Raw genomic sequence first — 16,410 nt, 5'->3', positions numbered from 1 at the left:
TATAAATGAAACGCTCTATAAAGAGTCGCGCTTTTAAAAATACTAAGTAAAGAAATCGGTTGTTATAAAATATTGAAGCGCTTCAGATTGAGACAGGGTGAGTTAAATACAATGTCAAGGTAGCGTTTTTATCCTTGCAAGTTTATGGCTGCTGTCTCCTTATGTAGAGCTTCGCCTCCCCTAATATGAGGAGGAAGTGTGGAAATTGTGACAGAACATTACAGAATATTTGTATCAAACTATGTCTTTAATTTTTTGCATAGGTAAAAACAAAACCAGTCGTAAAATAATAATTGCAGTATGATGTAATAAAACAGTTTGCATAGTGGTGAGTCATTTGCCAAATTGAAAACATATTTTGGGACTGTGCCCGATGACACATAGTTTGTTTATTTGGGTTTTGTTCACCGAACTCTGCAAATTTGCATACAAAAATTTCTTTATAATAAATAACTCTATTCTGCAATATTAAGATTTTTTTATTTATTTAAATAAACTATATTATGGCCTTTTCTTAGAAACATTATTGATTGAATACTTCTGCACATAACCTTTTTTCATTGTTATTTTGTGTTGTAGTGCCGCAACCCGACGAGCGCCCGCCGCGGCTCCACCTCCACTGATGGAGGGCGAAGCCCTAGCCTCGAGACTGCTTGAACTGCAGCCACAGGGTGCTAAATTTTTAGCGTAAGTATTAGTTTAAAAGTTAAACGAATCGATTTAGTCTTTTAAAATCTTCATACTACTTTAATTTTGATAACTTTTTTTAGCTATTGAAATTTACAAAACTTGTACATTTGCAGGCCGGTTATAATCGAGGTGCCGATCTTCACTGCATCTTGCAAGGAGCGGGAGATCGTGGTGCTGCGCTCAGACACCGGCGACACCTGGCAGGATCACTACCTCCATAACAACGACAACCCCATCATACAGGTGCGCTACAACCTTTATTCATACACCACGAGTTTAAATGTAACTGTCTCAATTTTAGTAACTCCTCTTAGTAACCGTCAGATGAAAATTAGAGCGGTAAATCAATCTAAGTTAATAATAACTCTCTTAGTAACTGTTAAAAAATTAGATAGAAATCTTCCATACTCAAGTCCGGTAATTGGTCGTTAAGGAGGTACTTTAGTGTAGCTTTAGTATGACATATCTGGACCTCCCTTAGTAACTAATAACTAAAATACACAATGAAACCAAAATAAAATATTACTTCATGCTTTGAAATGTTTATAAACGTTGCGCTGTACGTTGTAAGGTCGGGCCTAATTCAGTGTGCTTGAGGTGAAATTATTTACTTCATTTGTAATAAACCAAAAATAGGACGGTTCAAAACTAATACAGCTCAATGTGACGTAGTACTTGAAATATCTGAATAAATAGTAAGGTCAGCAGATATGAGTAGTAATTATTTTGTATAGCATTTAAAATTTATATAATTATGATTTAATTTAGACCTCTCTTTGTCATAAATAGACTTTAATGTAATAAAAAAAATTATAAATAATAGTAGTATAATAATAGTATTTGTGTTCTTCCTGACTACGTTCTACATCTATGCCAAATTTCAGCGAGATCCATGCAGCCGTCCATCCATATATCTAAACATTCTTATCTATATACAGTGGACCCCCGGTAATCCGGCAAACATTATGCAGGGCAGTGTCGGACTATCGAATTTGTCGAAAAGAAAGTCGTGTTAGTTACACTATTTATAACTCAAGATCGGTCGAACTGATTTAGCTGAAAATTGATGGGAAGTAGCTTAGAACTAGGAGACGGACATAGGAGCTTTTTTATCTTGTGTGCATTTTTTTTATTCCGCGTGGACGGAGTCGCGGGTAAAAGCTAGTTTTTAATATTACTAAAATTAATTGATTTCTATTGTGTCAATTAGCAAATAGTAACTTTGACACACAAATAATAGATACCAAAATGGTTCACTAGGAGGCTCTAGCGCGTGAGCGTCAGGAGTACGGACCTAGTGGTGAGGCGCTGGGTGAGAGCGGGGAGCGCGTCACTCGTGTAGTGACGTGTGACTTCCCTCACTACCTGGCCGTGGTGTCTCGTGTGAGACAGGAGGTCCATGTCATCGGACCTGAGGGTGGCACTGTCTCCAGCGCGCACATACCACAGGTAAAAATAACGTGCTAGGGTTTGCAAATATTAGGACAGCTCTAGGCTAATTGCGCTTTGTACAGTGCGTCTTTCTCCGCAACATTTTAAGTCCACTTACATCTAAAGATATGTTTTAAGTACCGACACGTCTTATATTTCGAGTCGCTAAAATGTTTGGTTTTGCCTATAACTGTTACTTTTACTAATTTTTATAATGTTAATTGAAGATTGCTCGCTAAAATTGATCAAGCCGAATGAATAAGGATACCAGCGGAAAACTTTTAAATAAAAACAAATATTATTTTTTGTTTAACCATATAGGGTTCGTTCAATTTATCGGTTTTATTACGGAAGTAACTGTCAAATTTAACATCGTCCATACATTCGTATTAAAATAGTGTGTACTTTAGGTGCAGGCGCTGTTCCCCCCGCAAGCTCTGACGAAGCGTATCCGCGTGGGTCTGCAGGCGCACGGCGCGTCCCCGGAGCTGGCGCGCCGCGTGCTGCCGCGACACGCCGCCGTCTCCCCAGTGCTCACTGTGGAGCCGCGGCGTCGCAAGTTCCATCGCAGCATCACACTCACTGTACCTCTCCCGCAACAGGTACTGCACTTTACATCTACAGGTTCTCACTTCGATCCCCAACCTCTTCAGACATTTTCAATACTTACGTTCATCTGGAGATCTTACAGTGATGGAGAACATCTTTCAGAAATTCAGTCACCCATAACTTAAGGTTCTCCACCATTCTTGTGGAGACATTTAAGATTTTTTTTTATTTCAAAAGGTAGCAAATGAGCAAACGGCCACTTGAATTCGACAAAATAGCGAGGTGACCGTTGCCCATAGACATCTGCAAATACAGATGCGTTGCCTACCTTTAATCAACGAAGAAGAATCCTTTTATCAACAGGGACGCATAGATAAAAGATACTTCCTCTTCCTATGTGCCCCCTCCTCTGTCAAATCCACTTTCCTTTCCTAATAGGAAAAGGGATGGGAAGGGAACGAAGACTAAAAGGCCTAAGACTAGGCCTCCGGCACCACACTCGCCAGACGAAATGCGGAATTACTTCCACTTGATGCCTGTCTTCTGTGTGGTTGTGGTATTTCACCTGTCAAGGTCTATTCGTGCACCCAACAAATATTGTTATTACTGGATCTACCACTGTTAAATTTAATTAAGTCTATAGATTAATTCAATGCTTTTGTTATCAGGGTGCGGTACACGATAAAGCGTCGACAGCGACTCTGCGACTGCTGTGCTCCATCATGGGAGGTCAGGCTCGTGCTGTATGGGAGGATGTCACAGGCTCCACACCCCTCACCCTCACTGAGGACTGTGCCTCCTTCACCACCACTGTCTCCGCAAGGTACCACAAAAATACGGCAATCTTGTCAACTATCTTCAGTACAATAGTATTACATCATTGACTTATAACATTAAATATTCCATAAATATCTATATATATAAAGAAAGTCGTGTTAGTTACACTATTTATAACTCAAGAACGGCTGAATCGATTTGACTGAAAATTGGTGGGCAGGTTGCTTAGAACCAGGAAACGGACATAGGATAATTTTTACCCCGTTTTCTATTTTTTTTTTATTCCGCGCGGACGGAGTCGCGGGTAAAAGATAGTATACAATAAGTAAACTGAATTTTAGATTCTGGTTAAATAAGTTATTTTTAATATCCAATAATATGTATACTAATTTGTATACAAATATGATCAAATACAGTAGCCATTTTACAATGTCCTAAATTTCATATTCCATCTAGTTATATTATTATATACATGATTTGTTATTTATTCCAGATTTTGGCTAATGAACTGTCAAAATGTAAGTGATGCAACCAAACTGGCTACGGAATTATACAGGTAATTATTAATAATATAGTTTTTGTGTTTTTTCCCTCCTTTCAGCATGTTTGTTTTTTTTACATTATTATTGTTTACTTTATAATTATTGTTTACTCTCTGAATAGATTAAATAAATTTATTATTATTAGTAAAATTAAAGTACGAAACCATATTTAAATGTTTTAAAATACTTATATTCAACAACAGAGAAATGCTACTGGTGCCATTCGAAGTCCGCATTGTGGTGTTGGGGAAGAGACTTGATGCGTTAGAAGGAAGACTTCTAGTACTCTACATTACTGACAGATATGCTTACGATACTCTACTGAAACAGGTAAGTCTATTTACATTTGTAAAGTTAAAATTCTTACTTCTTAAGGTAAAGGAAAACGTGACACAATCTGAGAAGAAATTCAATAATATGTGTGAAGTCAACCCGCACTTGACCAGCATTGACTATGACCTAGTCACCCCTAACTTGGGGTAGGCTCCGAACCACTCAGTGGGGATGTATAGTGAGCTGATGATGATGATGAAGTCTAAATGCTGTCAAGTGATTCAAACATCTCTCTCTCTCTCTCTCTTATCTCTTATTACTAGATTATCTCTTATTAAACTTTGTATTAACAAATTTAATATTTGTTTATTAAAGGAACACTATACGGAGATCGCACACTCGACGGCGGTGAGGTTCCTGGACAGCAAGGAGGTGTACCTGGAGTTCTCTGGCAACCTGGTGCCTGTCACCAAGTCAGGAAGTCAGCCAATGTTCACATTCGAGGTGACGCAACTTTACAATTACTTGATACTTTCAGACAAAAAAATAACGAATTCAAAATTACCAAAAACTAACATTTCTGAGAAACTAACTAATTTTAATTAGATTTCTAAATTTCATAGTTTTTTTTTTGTATTTTAAGTGATGTTTTGTCATCTTTGTAGCAATAAAAATCGTTACTAAATCCATTCCAATAAAACTGCAAGAAACATAAACATTGGGAACACCACATCTTTTACGTTAGTTGTCGTTGATTTAAAAATATTTGCGAAAACTAACATTTTTTACACATTAGCTTATCAGATACTAGCTTTTACCCGCGACTCCGTCCGCGCGGAATAAAAAATAGAAAACGGGGTAAAAATTCCAACATTTTTCCACAAAATTACAACACATCACAAAATTACAACATTTCGGATAAAAAACATAAATTTGTAGCCATTTAAAGTTTCAAAAAGTACACTAATATATATATATATATATATATATATATATATATATATATATATATATATATATATAATATATATATATATATATATATATATATATATATATATATATATATATATATATAACGGCCGGGGTGGCTCTTACTGGTGGAAGGCTTAAGTAAAATTTACAAATTTTTAGTATTAACCGGAGTTGTACTTTTAATTTTATACCTTGTTTACATAACAATTTGTTTAGATAATTAAAGATAATTGCATTTAAAAAAACATCATTCATTCAACTGCCAATTTATTAAAATATTGTCAATAACCCTTTCCTCTCGCCAAAGACGATTGTTTTTTTTTTTATAGTTTCATTTAATAATAGATCGTATCTAAACATGATTGTAGATGAATAACTATATATTAATAAAGTATTTTACAACTTTGCAGGCTTTCAAAGACAACCGTGTGGAGTTCACAGTGCGCGTTAAACATCACGAGGAGAGTCCTTCAGGCCGCGTCTACTTCATGAATGAACCAAAGGTTACCATCAAAGTCTTTGTAAACAAACATATATTGTCATTTTTTTAATAAAACGAAGATTTATTTGTACCACATAGGTTTCAATAAGTCGGTTGCTCAGTGGTTAAGCACTTGACTTGCAATCTGCAGGTCATGGGTTCGAATCTCGCCATGTACCAATGCTTTTTTCGATTCTCGATTTACATATGTACATTTATCCGACATTCTTACGATGAAGGAAAACATCGTGATGCTGCACATATCTGAGAAGAAATTCAATTATATATGTGAAGTCAACCCGCACTTGGTCAGCATTGACTATGTCCTAGTCACCCCTAACTTGGACATGAGTTTTAGGTTCAATTAATATTCTTTGCTGGAGCGTTACATACAATATGGATTAATGTGTTATTTTTCAATATCCCATGTATTGTGTAGGTGGCAAAGGGCGAGCAGTCTCAGACGCCGGCGTGTGTCCTGGATGTGGAGCTGCCTGAGCGCATCGCACCTCGGGCTGCCAAGAGTCAGATAGACTACCTCAATCTAGACCAGTCCGGTCAGTGCAAGCTCTTCAACACGACTTAAAACTAAACTCTTTCATTTTTTTAATAATTATTTTTTTTCTAATAGGTTTCGATGCCTTAAAAGATGAACTCAGTTTCCATTGGGGCGATCACAACAACAGCTTGGGGCCGGCCTCGTTACCCGGTCAGGGTCAACAAGTCAATGGACATGTAAGAGTATTACTGTACTTAAATTTTGATTTATTAGCTTTTGCCCGCGACTCCGTCCACGAAATTAAAAAAAAATAATATAATAAATATGTTCTACATCTGTGCCAAATTTCATCAAGATCCGATGAGCCGTTCCACAGATACCTTCAAACAATTCATCCATCCATGCATCCATCCAAACTTTCGCATATATTATTAGTAAGGTTACTGAATTGCTAAAAACTGTAACAAATTTAAATTTTTAGGACAAAATCATCGCTAACGGAAATGTGAAATATCCCACAAGTGACGGAGAGGACAAGGATACAAAGCCTCAAGGTAATTTCAAATACATTTAATACTAAAATAATGTTTTTTTTTTATGTATTGTAACTGTCTTAAAATGGATTAAATGTCTTATTATTATTATATAATTTTAATTATTATAAATAAAAACCGTTTGATTTTATTACAGTAAACGGTGGCAGTTTACATGTAGACTCGAACAAAACTAAAGCAACATTTGATTCAGACGAAGATAAAACACCGATGAACACATTGGAGAAAGGCAAGAAGAAACCAGAAGGTGGTTCCTTCTTCGGCGGTATAGCAGACAAAGTTAAAAACGTATTTAACTACAGCGACGACAAGGACGAAGACGTCAAGGAATCATCGCCTAAACCGGAACCGCCGCAACCGCAGCCCAAACCACGAGAAACTAAAGAAAAAGAAAAAACTCCTCCGAAGCCTGCACCTAGACTTATCACAGAAGACTTACTCGAAAAAGTCGACGACATATTCAAAGACATCAAACAAAAACCGCATATTAAAGACGAGGATGAATTAGACAGTCACATATATACCACAAAATTAATCGTAGACGAAGATAGCGATCGGCCATCGGGTCTCGATAATATTACAGAAGAAGTGTACCAGCAATATCAAAATATGCAACCTGTAGAGACTCCAAGTTGCCTCAAAACATCAGATCCATTCCAATTTTACACCGGATGCTGCGAAGGAAAATACAAAAAAGGACAAAAGCACCGACACGACGAGACTTCCAATTTGGTAGACAGAGTTGAACAGATAAACTTTACGGCCCACGAAAAACTGGATGACCTATCTGATAAAGTACAAAATAATGTTAAAGATGGCTTAAATAAGATAGGAGAAGAAAAAGATGGCATAAAACAAAAAACAATTGAAGCGAGTGAAGATCTAATTGAGAAAACTGATGCCTTGAAGAAATGTTTGAAAGATAAGGGAGATGAATGGAAATCTTCAATCGATGAAAAAACGAAGGAATCGGAAAATGCACTGTACGATCAATTAAATAAATTAAACGAGGATGTTAAGGATAAAAAACAAACAATACATTCAAGTATCGAAGCAGAAATTGAAAACGCCAAGTCTTCTACCAAAGATACTCTCAGCCAATTGGCTGAAACAACTAATCTCGCCAAAAGTAAATTGGAACACAAAGTTCATGAAGTTGATTTCGCAGCTCGAGAGCGAGCTGAACAACTGAGACTTGCAAGTCAAGACAAAATAGAGGACTTGGAAACAAATATAAGAAATGGAGCAAATGAAAAGTCTAAAGATTTAAGTGACACTTTGAATAATGTACAGGAAAATTTAAAAAATAATGTACAAGACCTTAAAAATGACTTGAAAACAAATGTTAACAGCGTCAAAGATAAAACGAAGGAAAAAGTAACTGATGTTAATGATGCTATGAATAATGTAAACGATAAAGTACAAAAAGCTGCCGCTGATACTACAAAAAAGGCCGGAGAGAAGAAAGATCAAATCGAAACAGAAGTTAAAAAGAAAAAGAAGGAAGGAAAAAACTTTTTCACCGGTCTAGTGCATAATATCTTCGGAGAGAAAGATAAAATTGAAAACGAAATAAAAGAAAAGGCATCCGAAACACAAGAATATACAGAACAACTAATCAAACAGGCATCCGATAAAAAAGATGAAATAAACGAAAAAATTGCGGAAGGAAGGGAATCTGCCGAACGGTTAGCAAAAGAACAAAAATATATCGTTAAAGAAAAGGTAACGGAAGTAAAAGAAACTGCCGATGAATTAATACAAAAAGCATCTTCTAAAAAAGATAACATTGAACAAAATATCAAAAAGAAAAAGGTAGAAATAAACGAAAATATTGATCATGTAGTAGAAGCGACTCACGAGAAGAAGGATAAAGTGCAGCAGGCATTAAGAAATAAAAAAGACGAAGCAGAAAAAGCCTTTGTTGATAAGACAGCCGAAATCAAATCTGCCGTCGATGACAAAAGGCACGAAATAGAAAACACAGTAGAGGAGAAATTGAACAGTCTAAGTCATACAAAAGATGAAGTACAAAGCGAAGCGAAGAGCCAGCTGGAAAGGATATGGCAGGAGGCTGTACTAACGACGGAAGAGATAAAGAAATCTGGTGAAACTCTAGCTAACGCAGCCGCCAACAAAAAATCTGACTTACAAAACAACGTTTCAGATAAAATCAAACAATTAAAAGACTCTGGCAAAGAGGAGATCGTTTCAGTACAAAATGCAGCAAGTGATAAATTGAATGATATGCAAGAGACATCGGACAAAGTCAAACAGACTTTCGATAATTTGCAAGAATCAACCTTAAGTACTTTTGATAAAGTCGAAAGTGCAGCTAAGGATAAGGCTAACGCCGCTAAAGAAAGCTTGGATGACGTGCAGAGCTCGGCGCGGGACACGTACGCCGACATGAGGGATGACGTCACCAGCCTGGAGAACTCCGCACAGGACACGCTGCACAGCTTCCAGAGCTCTGCAGGAAACACTTTCGATAGCTTGGACGAGTCGGTGAAGGAATACGTCAGTGGTGCTTCAAACACGCTACAACACGTCGAAAATAACTCTAAAGAGTTGTTCGGAGATGCTAAAAATACTTTCGAAGGGTTCCAAATATCTGCTGATAATAAATTAGAGGATGTTAAAACATCCGCAAAGGATAATCTAGAAAACACCGGTGCAAGACTGGGAGAGACGAAAGAGGCTGTGAAGGAGGACTTGAAGGGTGCTGAAGAGAGTGTTTTAAACACAGTTTCAAGTGGCGCTGATAAACTGGCAAGCGGTTTTGAGGCTGTAGGAAACTTTGCTCTCGGGGCTTTTGACCAAGGTGCGTTTTATTTTAAAAATTTGTAATATATAAAAAAGACGAACACACAATCCAAGGAACATTAAAATGATTTCTTTACTCAAGGTTATTTATAAGTAAGATGTCTGAAAACTTCTTGAAGATTTCATATGTCATTGTAGTGAAGGGAAATTTGCATTTTGTACACTTTAAGACAAATAAAGTGTTATTGAATTCTTAACAGTTTAAAATGTCGCAAAAGTAAATCTAAAATCTAATTTAAATGTTCCAGGTGTAAAGAAAGATTCATCGACGAAACTTCTGGAATCAGAAAAGGCGCAGTTTTCACCACAAAAGAAAAGTTCAGGGTATGTTACACTTTTCTTTTTAATGTTCCTTAATAAATCGATTACAAGATATCGGCAAGTAAAATAACTTATTTTGGTTTTTTTATCGGTTACTCGCGAAATTTTCAATTGTAAATAACCATTCACATGGCTAAAGCACATCACTAATTCACAAATGCATTATGCATTGTATCGCTACAGCCATAAAGCACTTTTTACACATTTGAATTTTGTTTATTTTACAAAAGTATTAAAGTTTCTTCCATTTTTAACTTTCTTATAAATTGGTCTTTCTCATAGGGTTTTAAAGTTTTTCAATATATATGGATAAGTTGAAAAAATATAAATATTTTCTTTAAATGCGGATGATTAAAGTTCACTTTGCCTGCATCTAACTTCACCTGCACCAAATTACAGAATACCGAAGCTTAAGAGGAAGAAATAAGGCCGCGAACGAACTACGAACGCAGAACGATGTATGATATACTTTAGTTTTATTATTTATTGATGTTTTTACTTTAATTTGACGAAATGATCTTTTCGATTTTTATAATTTATCACAATATAAATCTCTATTTGCAATCATTTATGCTCAATCAATCTATTTATGGTGCTAAGAAGCTGTTCAAAAAATTCAATTTAACCTTTTTTCTGTGCAATGTCATTATAAATCGAAATAATCGTTTTGCTAATATTTTATTTAGCATCCAGTGAAATTAGCTATTGGATAAAGCTTTATAATTAATATTTACATATTTAATTCGCCTATAATTTATTTATTCATAGCTTAACTTTTGTACATTTAAGTACAAATGTAAACTGTCGATTTATATGTTTGACTTGTCACCTTATAAATCTCTATTTAATTTATTTAAATTTTATATAAATGCATGTTTTAATAGACCTAATAATTTTGACAAAAAGTGTAATTAGTATTACATTATGTATGAACATTAAATAGACTTTTTATATATTCTATTATTTTTTTTAAATCAAATATCAATGTTTTTATTTCAGATAATTTTAATGTTTTATAATTTATACAGATTATATAATTAAAGTTATTCGTGTCTTATATCTTGCCTGCATATTATGTCTGGATTGCATTAAGCCAGTTCAGTAGGATAGTAGCACTGGCCTGGCATGTAATTGCTTTAGCTCGCTGGGGCCAGTTTGTGTTTAAATAATGCCAGTTGCCAGCACTGTTTTAACGCTATTGTTCTACTGTACTGGTATAATTTAAACTAGGCATTATTTATTTCGTTTTTATGTTGCAATATTTTTAAATTATAGAGCTCTCCTAATATATAAATCAATGTTTAATATTATTTAAAACAATTTACTTTTACATTATTTTTTTTGCAATCGTTTCGGTGTTTTGTGTTTCGTAACTTATTGTTTTAAATCTAATTAGATTTCTTTATATTCAAAATGTTTTTTTACAATGAAGAAGGAATAAAGCTAATAATTGTATAATTTAAAGATTTGTATAGGTTTTTCCTTTATTTTATTTCTGTATCAATAAATAATGGTTAGACTGCAACTGAAGATCTATTAAAAAAAACTTGCTGATAGTTTCTAAAAGCATTTATGTTTGGCTATAGATTATTTTCAACTTTTTTTAAGCTCAGTTTCAATCTTGTATTCATTTTTTTTAATTATTATTTGCCTAATTGTTAACATTCATAGATCTGCTAGGTTATTTATTGTTTGTAACATGTCAATGTTGTAGTTTTGTTACAATTGTCAATATTTGTAACATTGTTTTCGTCACAAAGGACATAAGCCATAACATTTTATAGATTGTAACATTCAAATTGGTATAATTCAGAATTGTAACATATTAAATCAGGACAATCAATATTATTAAGTGAAATCGCATGCATTGCTTGTGTTTATATAAGTTGTTATATATAAGATATTATATAAAACGTTCTTGATCACTAATTTGTTTCTTTTTTTTCTTTCGGGCAGTTATTTCTTTTTGAATTTATGTATTATTTTGTGTATGAAAATAATTCATTAGTTATGAAAAGTTGGGGTACATTAAAAATGGGCTACCACATTGTCTTAATGTTTTGAGAGTTGAGTTAAATTTCTACGCACTTGATTTAATTCACATCACGCACTTATGCACTAAATAACAACATGAACAGCCTTGGGGTAAGTTTATTACATATTCATTTTTATGTTACATCACATTATTTATTTTTTCAATATAGAAAAATCATTACTTATCTTTTGTTACCAATTTTTTTATTTAAATACTTTCAATTTCAGTTATCAACTCATTAGTTATTCTTTTCATGGTGTTAAAACTAGCAAAATATAGCAAAAAGGATGTTTTTTTAGACAATTTATCGTCTTTGAATCGGATAGATTTTAGCAATTTAGATAAATTATTTTAACGTGTTCAATCACTATGTTCCAGATTCTTCTCAAAGTTACGGCGCAACCAATGAAATTAAATTTGGACGTGGCAATGCTTCAACATTTAGAAAATAACTGCAAATTTAAAAAGTCGATGTAGCAAAATAAGTGTTTAATCTTTGCATTTTAGGTCACATTTGCCGTTTGTAACAATATCTGTGTTACAATCCATAAAAACCCTGGTTAAATTTGGTGAAAATATTAATTGCAAAGGCAATAAAAAAGATTAAAAACCATAAGTTTAATTTGATTAACGTTTAAAAAACTTAATCCTGTCTGAATTAGACCGCGTAGAATATGTGAATAGATATTTTAGACAGCTAAAAATCTGGCCTTTATTTCTATGTGCTATTTTAAATAGTTTTACTTTAATAAATCGTGATATATGAATGCTAAACTGTTATTGAATAGGTGCATACAAGTTTTTGGTACTATTTATTAATTTATTATCTCTTACTCATATGTATACTTGACAGCAATTAATTACGTTATTCTTAAGTTATACCTTTACCTTGATAACTACTGTCTTGTCTACTTATTGGTCCTGTATACTATTGTAGACTTACAAAAATATAACCTAAAAGATCTGTGTACAGTCAGCTGCATAAATATGTACACATTTATAAAACTTTAGAAACTTGTGAAGGTCTTTGGTTTAAACAATACGTATGCACGTATCCTTTAATAACATGTATTGTTGGTCGGTACTCTACGCACGGATAAATTCATGCTTATGTTTTAATCCATAATAGTATTAATGTTTCTGAAGGTGATGTAGCTGACTGTACTTCAACAAAGTTTCCGTATGACGTAGTAAAAAGGTAAAAATATAATTTATCTCCGGATAACGTAAATAAAAATCAATTGCTAAAGTTATTTACTATTGATGTAGCGTACAATTATGGCATATTGTATTTGAACCCTATTTCTTCCAATATTCGTAGTCCTGATGCGCATTTTATCAATGTATAAAATTGGCTCCGCATCTAAATGTGCTGCGAAAAACACCGAATGGTGAATAATTGATTTTTTTTATACCACCTGTAACGCAATCTTTGTATCACTCAACATCCTTGCACTGAACTAAATAAGCTTTATATTTAAATGTTTTTTTTAATGTCTTAGTTCTTACGATTTAATGTTAAAAATTAAAGTTTTCTATCAATTCTTCTATATGTTGTAAATGTCTTAACACTTTATAATATTTGCAATAATTTTAGTATAAATGTTTCTACTAATTTCGTAACTTTGGTATGAATGTAAAAATCAAGATGAATTGAGTGTCCGACGGTGGTTGGAAATATTGGTTACAGTGTGAACGAGACAAAACGTACACGATAACTAAATGTATGATAGAGAAAGAACACTGTCTAATAACAACGTGTTGTAGTGAAAATCATTGTTGCCAACTTTAAAATGGTCACTTTTAAAATTTATATAAAATATTTAAAGGTATGTCTCGCTGTGTCCGGAATGAAAGGATTTGTAATTTAATCGACAAATAGTTATTTAAAATTTAATTGACCCTAATATTTTAAATTCTGAAAGTACTGTGATGCCAAATACATATATGCAAAGGTGGGCATTAACTCGTTAATCCGTTAATCGTTAATTAACGAAGTTAACATTTTCCTTAACGGATTAACTTTTAAGTTAAATTCAAAAAGTGTTAACGCTCTTGTTAACTTCCGTTAAAATCTACTTCCGTTAATTTAGTCCGTTAATTGTTACAATAGACACTTATTGACGTGTTGTCATTTTATTTAAATTATGCAACAGCCTACATTCGTAAGTTCGGCTATGTTCGGCGACCGTCGGCGAGTCGAATGGTGAACGAGAACGAGAGAGAACGAGAATGAGCGAGTGTGATGCATGTTATACAAATACAATACACCGAGCGGCCGGGATAGACGTGATCAAAGATACCAGTACCACAGAATCCTTGTTAGAAAATAGTGACGATTTAAACAAACTTACCTCTATCAAATATTGCGAAGGTTAGGCGCTAGACACCTTCAAAGTTTATTAATTATTTCACATTTACACAAATATCTCGAAAAGTCTTTATTACATTTTATTCACATTAAAACTGGTTTTCATTTATTTAACATCACTTTTTTTAGAACAAGACTTTGTTATAAAATCAACATAAGGTTCGAAAACACTTTACTCTTAATACAATAATTGTTATACGTGAGACGAAAATCTATTAAAAAAGATAAACTCTGCGTTCAATAGCAATCAAAATAATCGAGTGTGCGTTACTCTTCAACGTCGTACCTAAAATACAACTAAACTTTGTTGCAGACAAAAATGTTTATTTTAATGTTGGAGTTTCAAGACAACAAAAAATATAAAAAAAAATAGTTTATGGTTCATTTGAAAAAGCGTCCAAAAAGGATTTTTTTGTCATTGCGTAGATAAGAAACAAACAATGAAAAATAAATTTAAAAATTCGAAAGACGAAATGTGCACGCAATAAACGTTCCTCAAAAACAAAAGGGATTTAGGTGTTTATTACCGTCGTTTTTTTTTGGAGCTTCTTCATAGTCAACGAAAAATAATTTTAACAACAACAAAAATATGAACAAAGGATGAAATGGACAGCCGCACAGAGAATGCGATAACGAACTCGATGGATTTATGGCCCCAACCCTTCTAATGGTCGGGGATGCACGTGCGCTGCGCAAAGACAATAGCGAAGATAATTTGTTTGTTTACAAAAAAAAAAGTATACGACAAAACGAGAAAGAATGAGGAAAAAGATAAAATAATTATTTTAGTGAAATAATGTTAAACTGTGTTATACTTAATTTAATATATGAAATGTCGCCACAAGTGACCTTTACAAAAAGACATCGTTTTTTTACGTATATCGAAAGTTTATTTTAAAATTAATCGAATTTCGTTGAAAATAATTCAAAAAATATTCTTACTAATTAACTATAACGATTTTATAGGTGATAAGAAAGAGAGAAGACATCACCCGCGATCGGTTGTTTTCGTTATGTCGTGTAACTTATGCTCTATACACTGAGAGTAATTTAACTTGATTTAACATATAACAATAGATCGGACGATAAATCATTAGATGATAGAAGTTATCGAAGGCATCTCAGTTGATTGGTTTATGTGTTGAGATGTATCACTGGATTGGTTATATAGTTTATTTATCAATGTTATAATAAGTTTCCTCTGATGTTAGAAGTTTTATTAATAAATCTATATTAATAAATAAAAAGTAAGTAAAAAATGATAAGTCTGTTCGTGGGTCCTTAGCTAAAATAAAATAAATAAATATTACCAAATTATACATAAAATTAAATGTTCAGTTGTTGGAGTATAAGCAAATGAATATCCTGGTGCAAATAGTAACAGATAAATGTAAATACTGCACAAAAGTTTTGATTGTTTTCTTTTGAATATTATCACATGTCTTAATGTTTAATAGAAAATTTGTGTTGTCTAAATTTAGTTAGCTCTCTAATTCCGTGACGTCGGATTGTCGATAAAAAAATTGACTGAAAAGTCAACTGTCCATCATTATCAGTGTAGTATATAAGTGTGTGTAACTAGTGCATGCTATGTCATTATTATGGTACAGGCATTAGTACATCGCTCCTATTGTCTAAATTTTATTTTAGTATATTATATAACTAAACTATAGATAGGATTAGCGATCGCCCGAGATTTCGTAAGCGCAGCAAAAAAATAGCCTAAGTTCTATTGAAAGTCTCGACAAAATCGGTCCATACGATTCGGAGATTATTCATATGGCCATTTCCCGCTTGCGCCTTATACTCGTGATATAAACAAAAATTAACTTTAACTGTTAACTTTAACTTGCGTTAAATTTTCGTAAATTAAACGCTTTAACGATTAACGAAGTTAAATTTTTATTTAACGAATTAACGATTAACGAAGTTAACTTTTTGATTAACTGTGCCCACCTATGCATATATGTATAATGATGTTTAAGTGTAAAGTTGAAAATATAAAAACTTTTGTTGAATTTATTAATAGAGTTTATCTTCACCCTATTTATTGCTTTTTAGTAATAAATAAATATTGCGAAAATTG

The 16,410-nt window shown here is 33.3% G+C and overlaps 1 protein-coding gene across 4 annotated transcripts in view; it reads left to right on the top strand.

Annotated features, from left to right (window-relative positions):
* The window catches only part of LOC106707539 (ankyrin-3), a 116,260-nt gene extending 103,558 nt beyond the window's left edge, over nucleotides 1-12,702 (top strand). For 2 of the 4 annotated variants that reach the window (XM_045683653.1, XM_045683656.1), the window contains exons 21-35: nucleotides 580-687; nucleotides 804-933; nucleotides 1,951-2,139; nucleotides 2,532-2,723; nucleotides 3,339-3,493; nucleotides 3,941-4,003; nucleotides 4,193-4,319; nucleotides 4,638-4,766; nucleotides 5,648-5,740; nucleotides 6,158-6,275; nucleotides 6,350-6,453; nucleotides 6,699-6,771; nucleotides 6,908-9,595; nucleotides 9,846-9,921; nucleotides 12,332-12,702. In XM_045683653.1, the coding sequence (XP_045539609.1) occupies nucleotides 580-687; nucleotides 804-933; nucleotides 1,951-2,139; nucleotides 2,532-2,723; nucleotides 3,339-3,493; nucleotides 3,941-4,003; nucleotides 4,193-4,319; nucleotides 4,638-4,766; nucleotides 5,648-5,740; nucleotides 6,158-6,275; nucleotides 6,350-6,453; nucleotides 6,699-6,771; nucleotides 6,908-9,595; nucleotides 9,846-9,921; nucleotides 12,332-12,362 (4,276 nt within the window). In that variant the 3' untranslated portion in view covers nucleotides 12,363-12,702. Of the gene's footprint in view, nucleotides 1-579; nucleotides 688-803; nucleotides 934-1,950; nucleotides 2,140-2,531; nucleotides 2,724-3,338; nucleotides 3,494-3,940; nucleotides 4,004-4,192; nucleotides 4,320-4,637; nucleotides 4,767-5,647; nucleotides 5,741-6,157; nucleotides 6,276-6,349; nucleotides 6,454-6,698; nucleotides 6,772-6,907; nucleotides 9,596-9,845; nucleotides 9,922-10,317; nucleotides 10,540-12,331 lie in introns of those variants that run through there. The other 2 variants (XM_045683655.1, XM_045683654.1) reach the window with 2 other exon arrangements.
* The last annotated feature ends 3,708 nt before the right edge of the window (nucleotides 12,703-16,410 follow it).

This window comes from Papilio machaon, chromosome 23 (genome assembly GCF_912999745.1).
Source record: "Papilio machaon chromosome 23, ilPapMach1.1, whole genome shotgun sequence".
NCBI classification, from domain to species: Eukaryota; Metazoa; Arthropoda; class Insecta; order Lepidoptera; family Papilionidae; genus Papilio; species Papilio machaon.
This window is presented reverse-complemented; position numbering and strand designations above follow the sequence as displayed.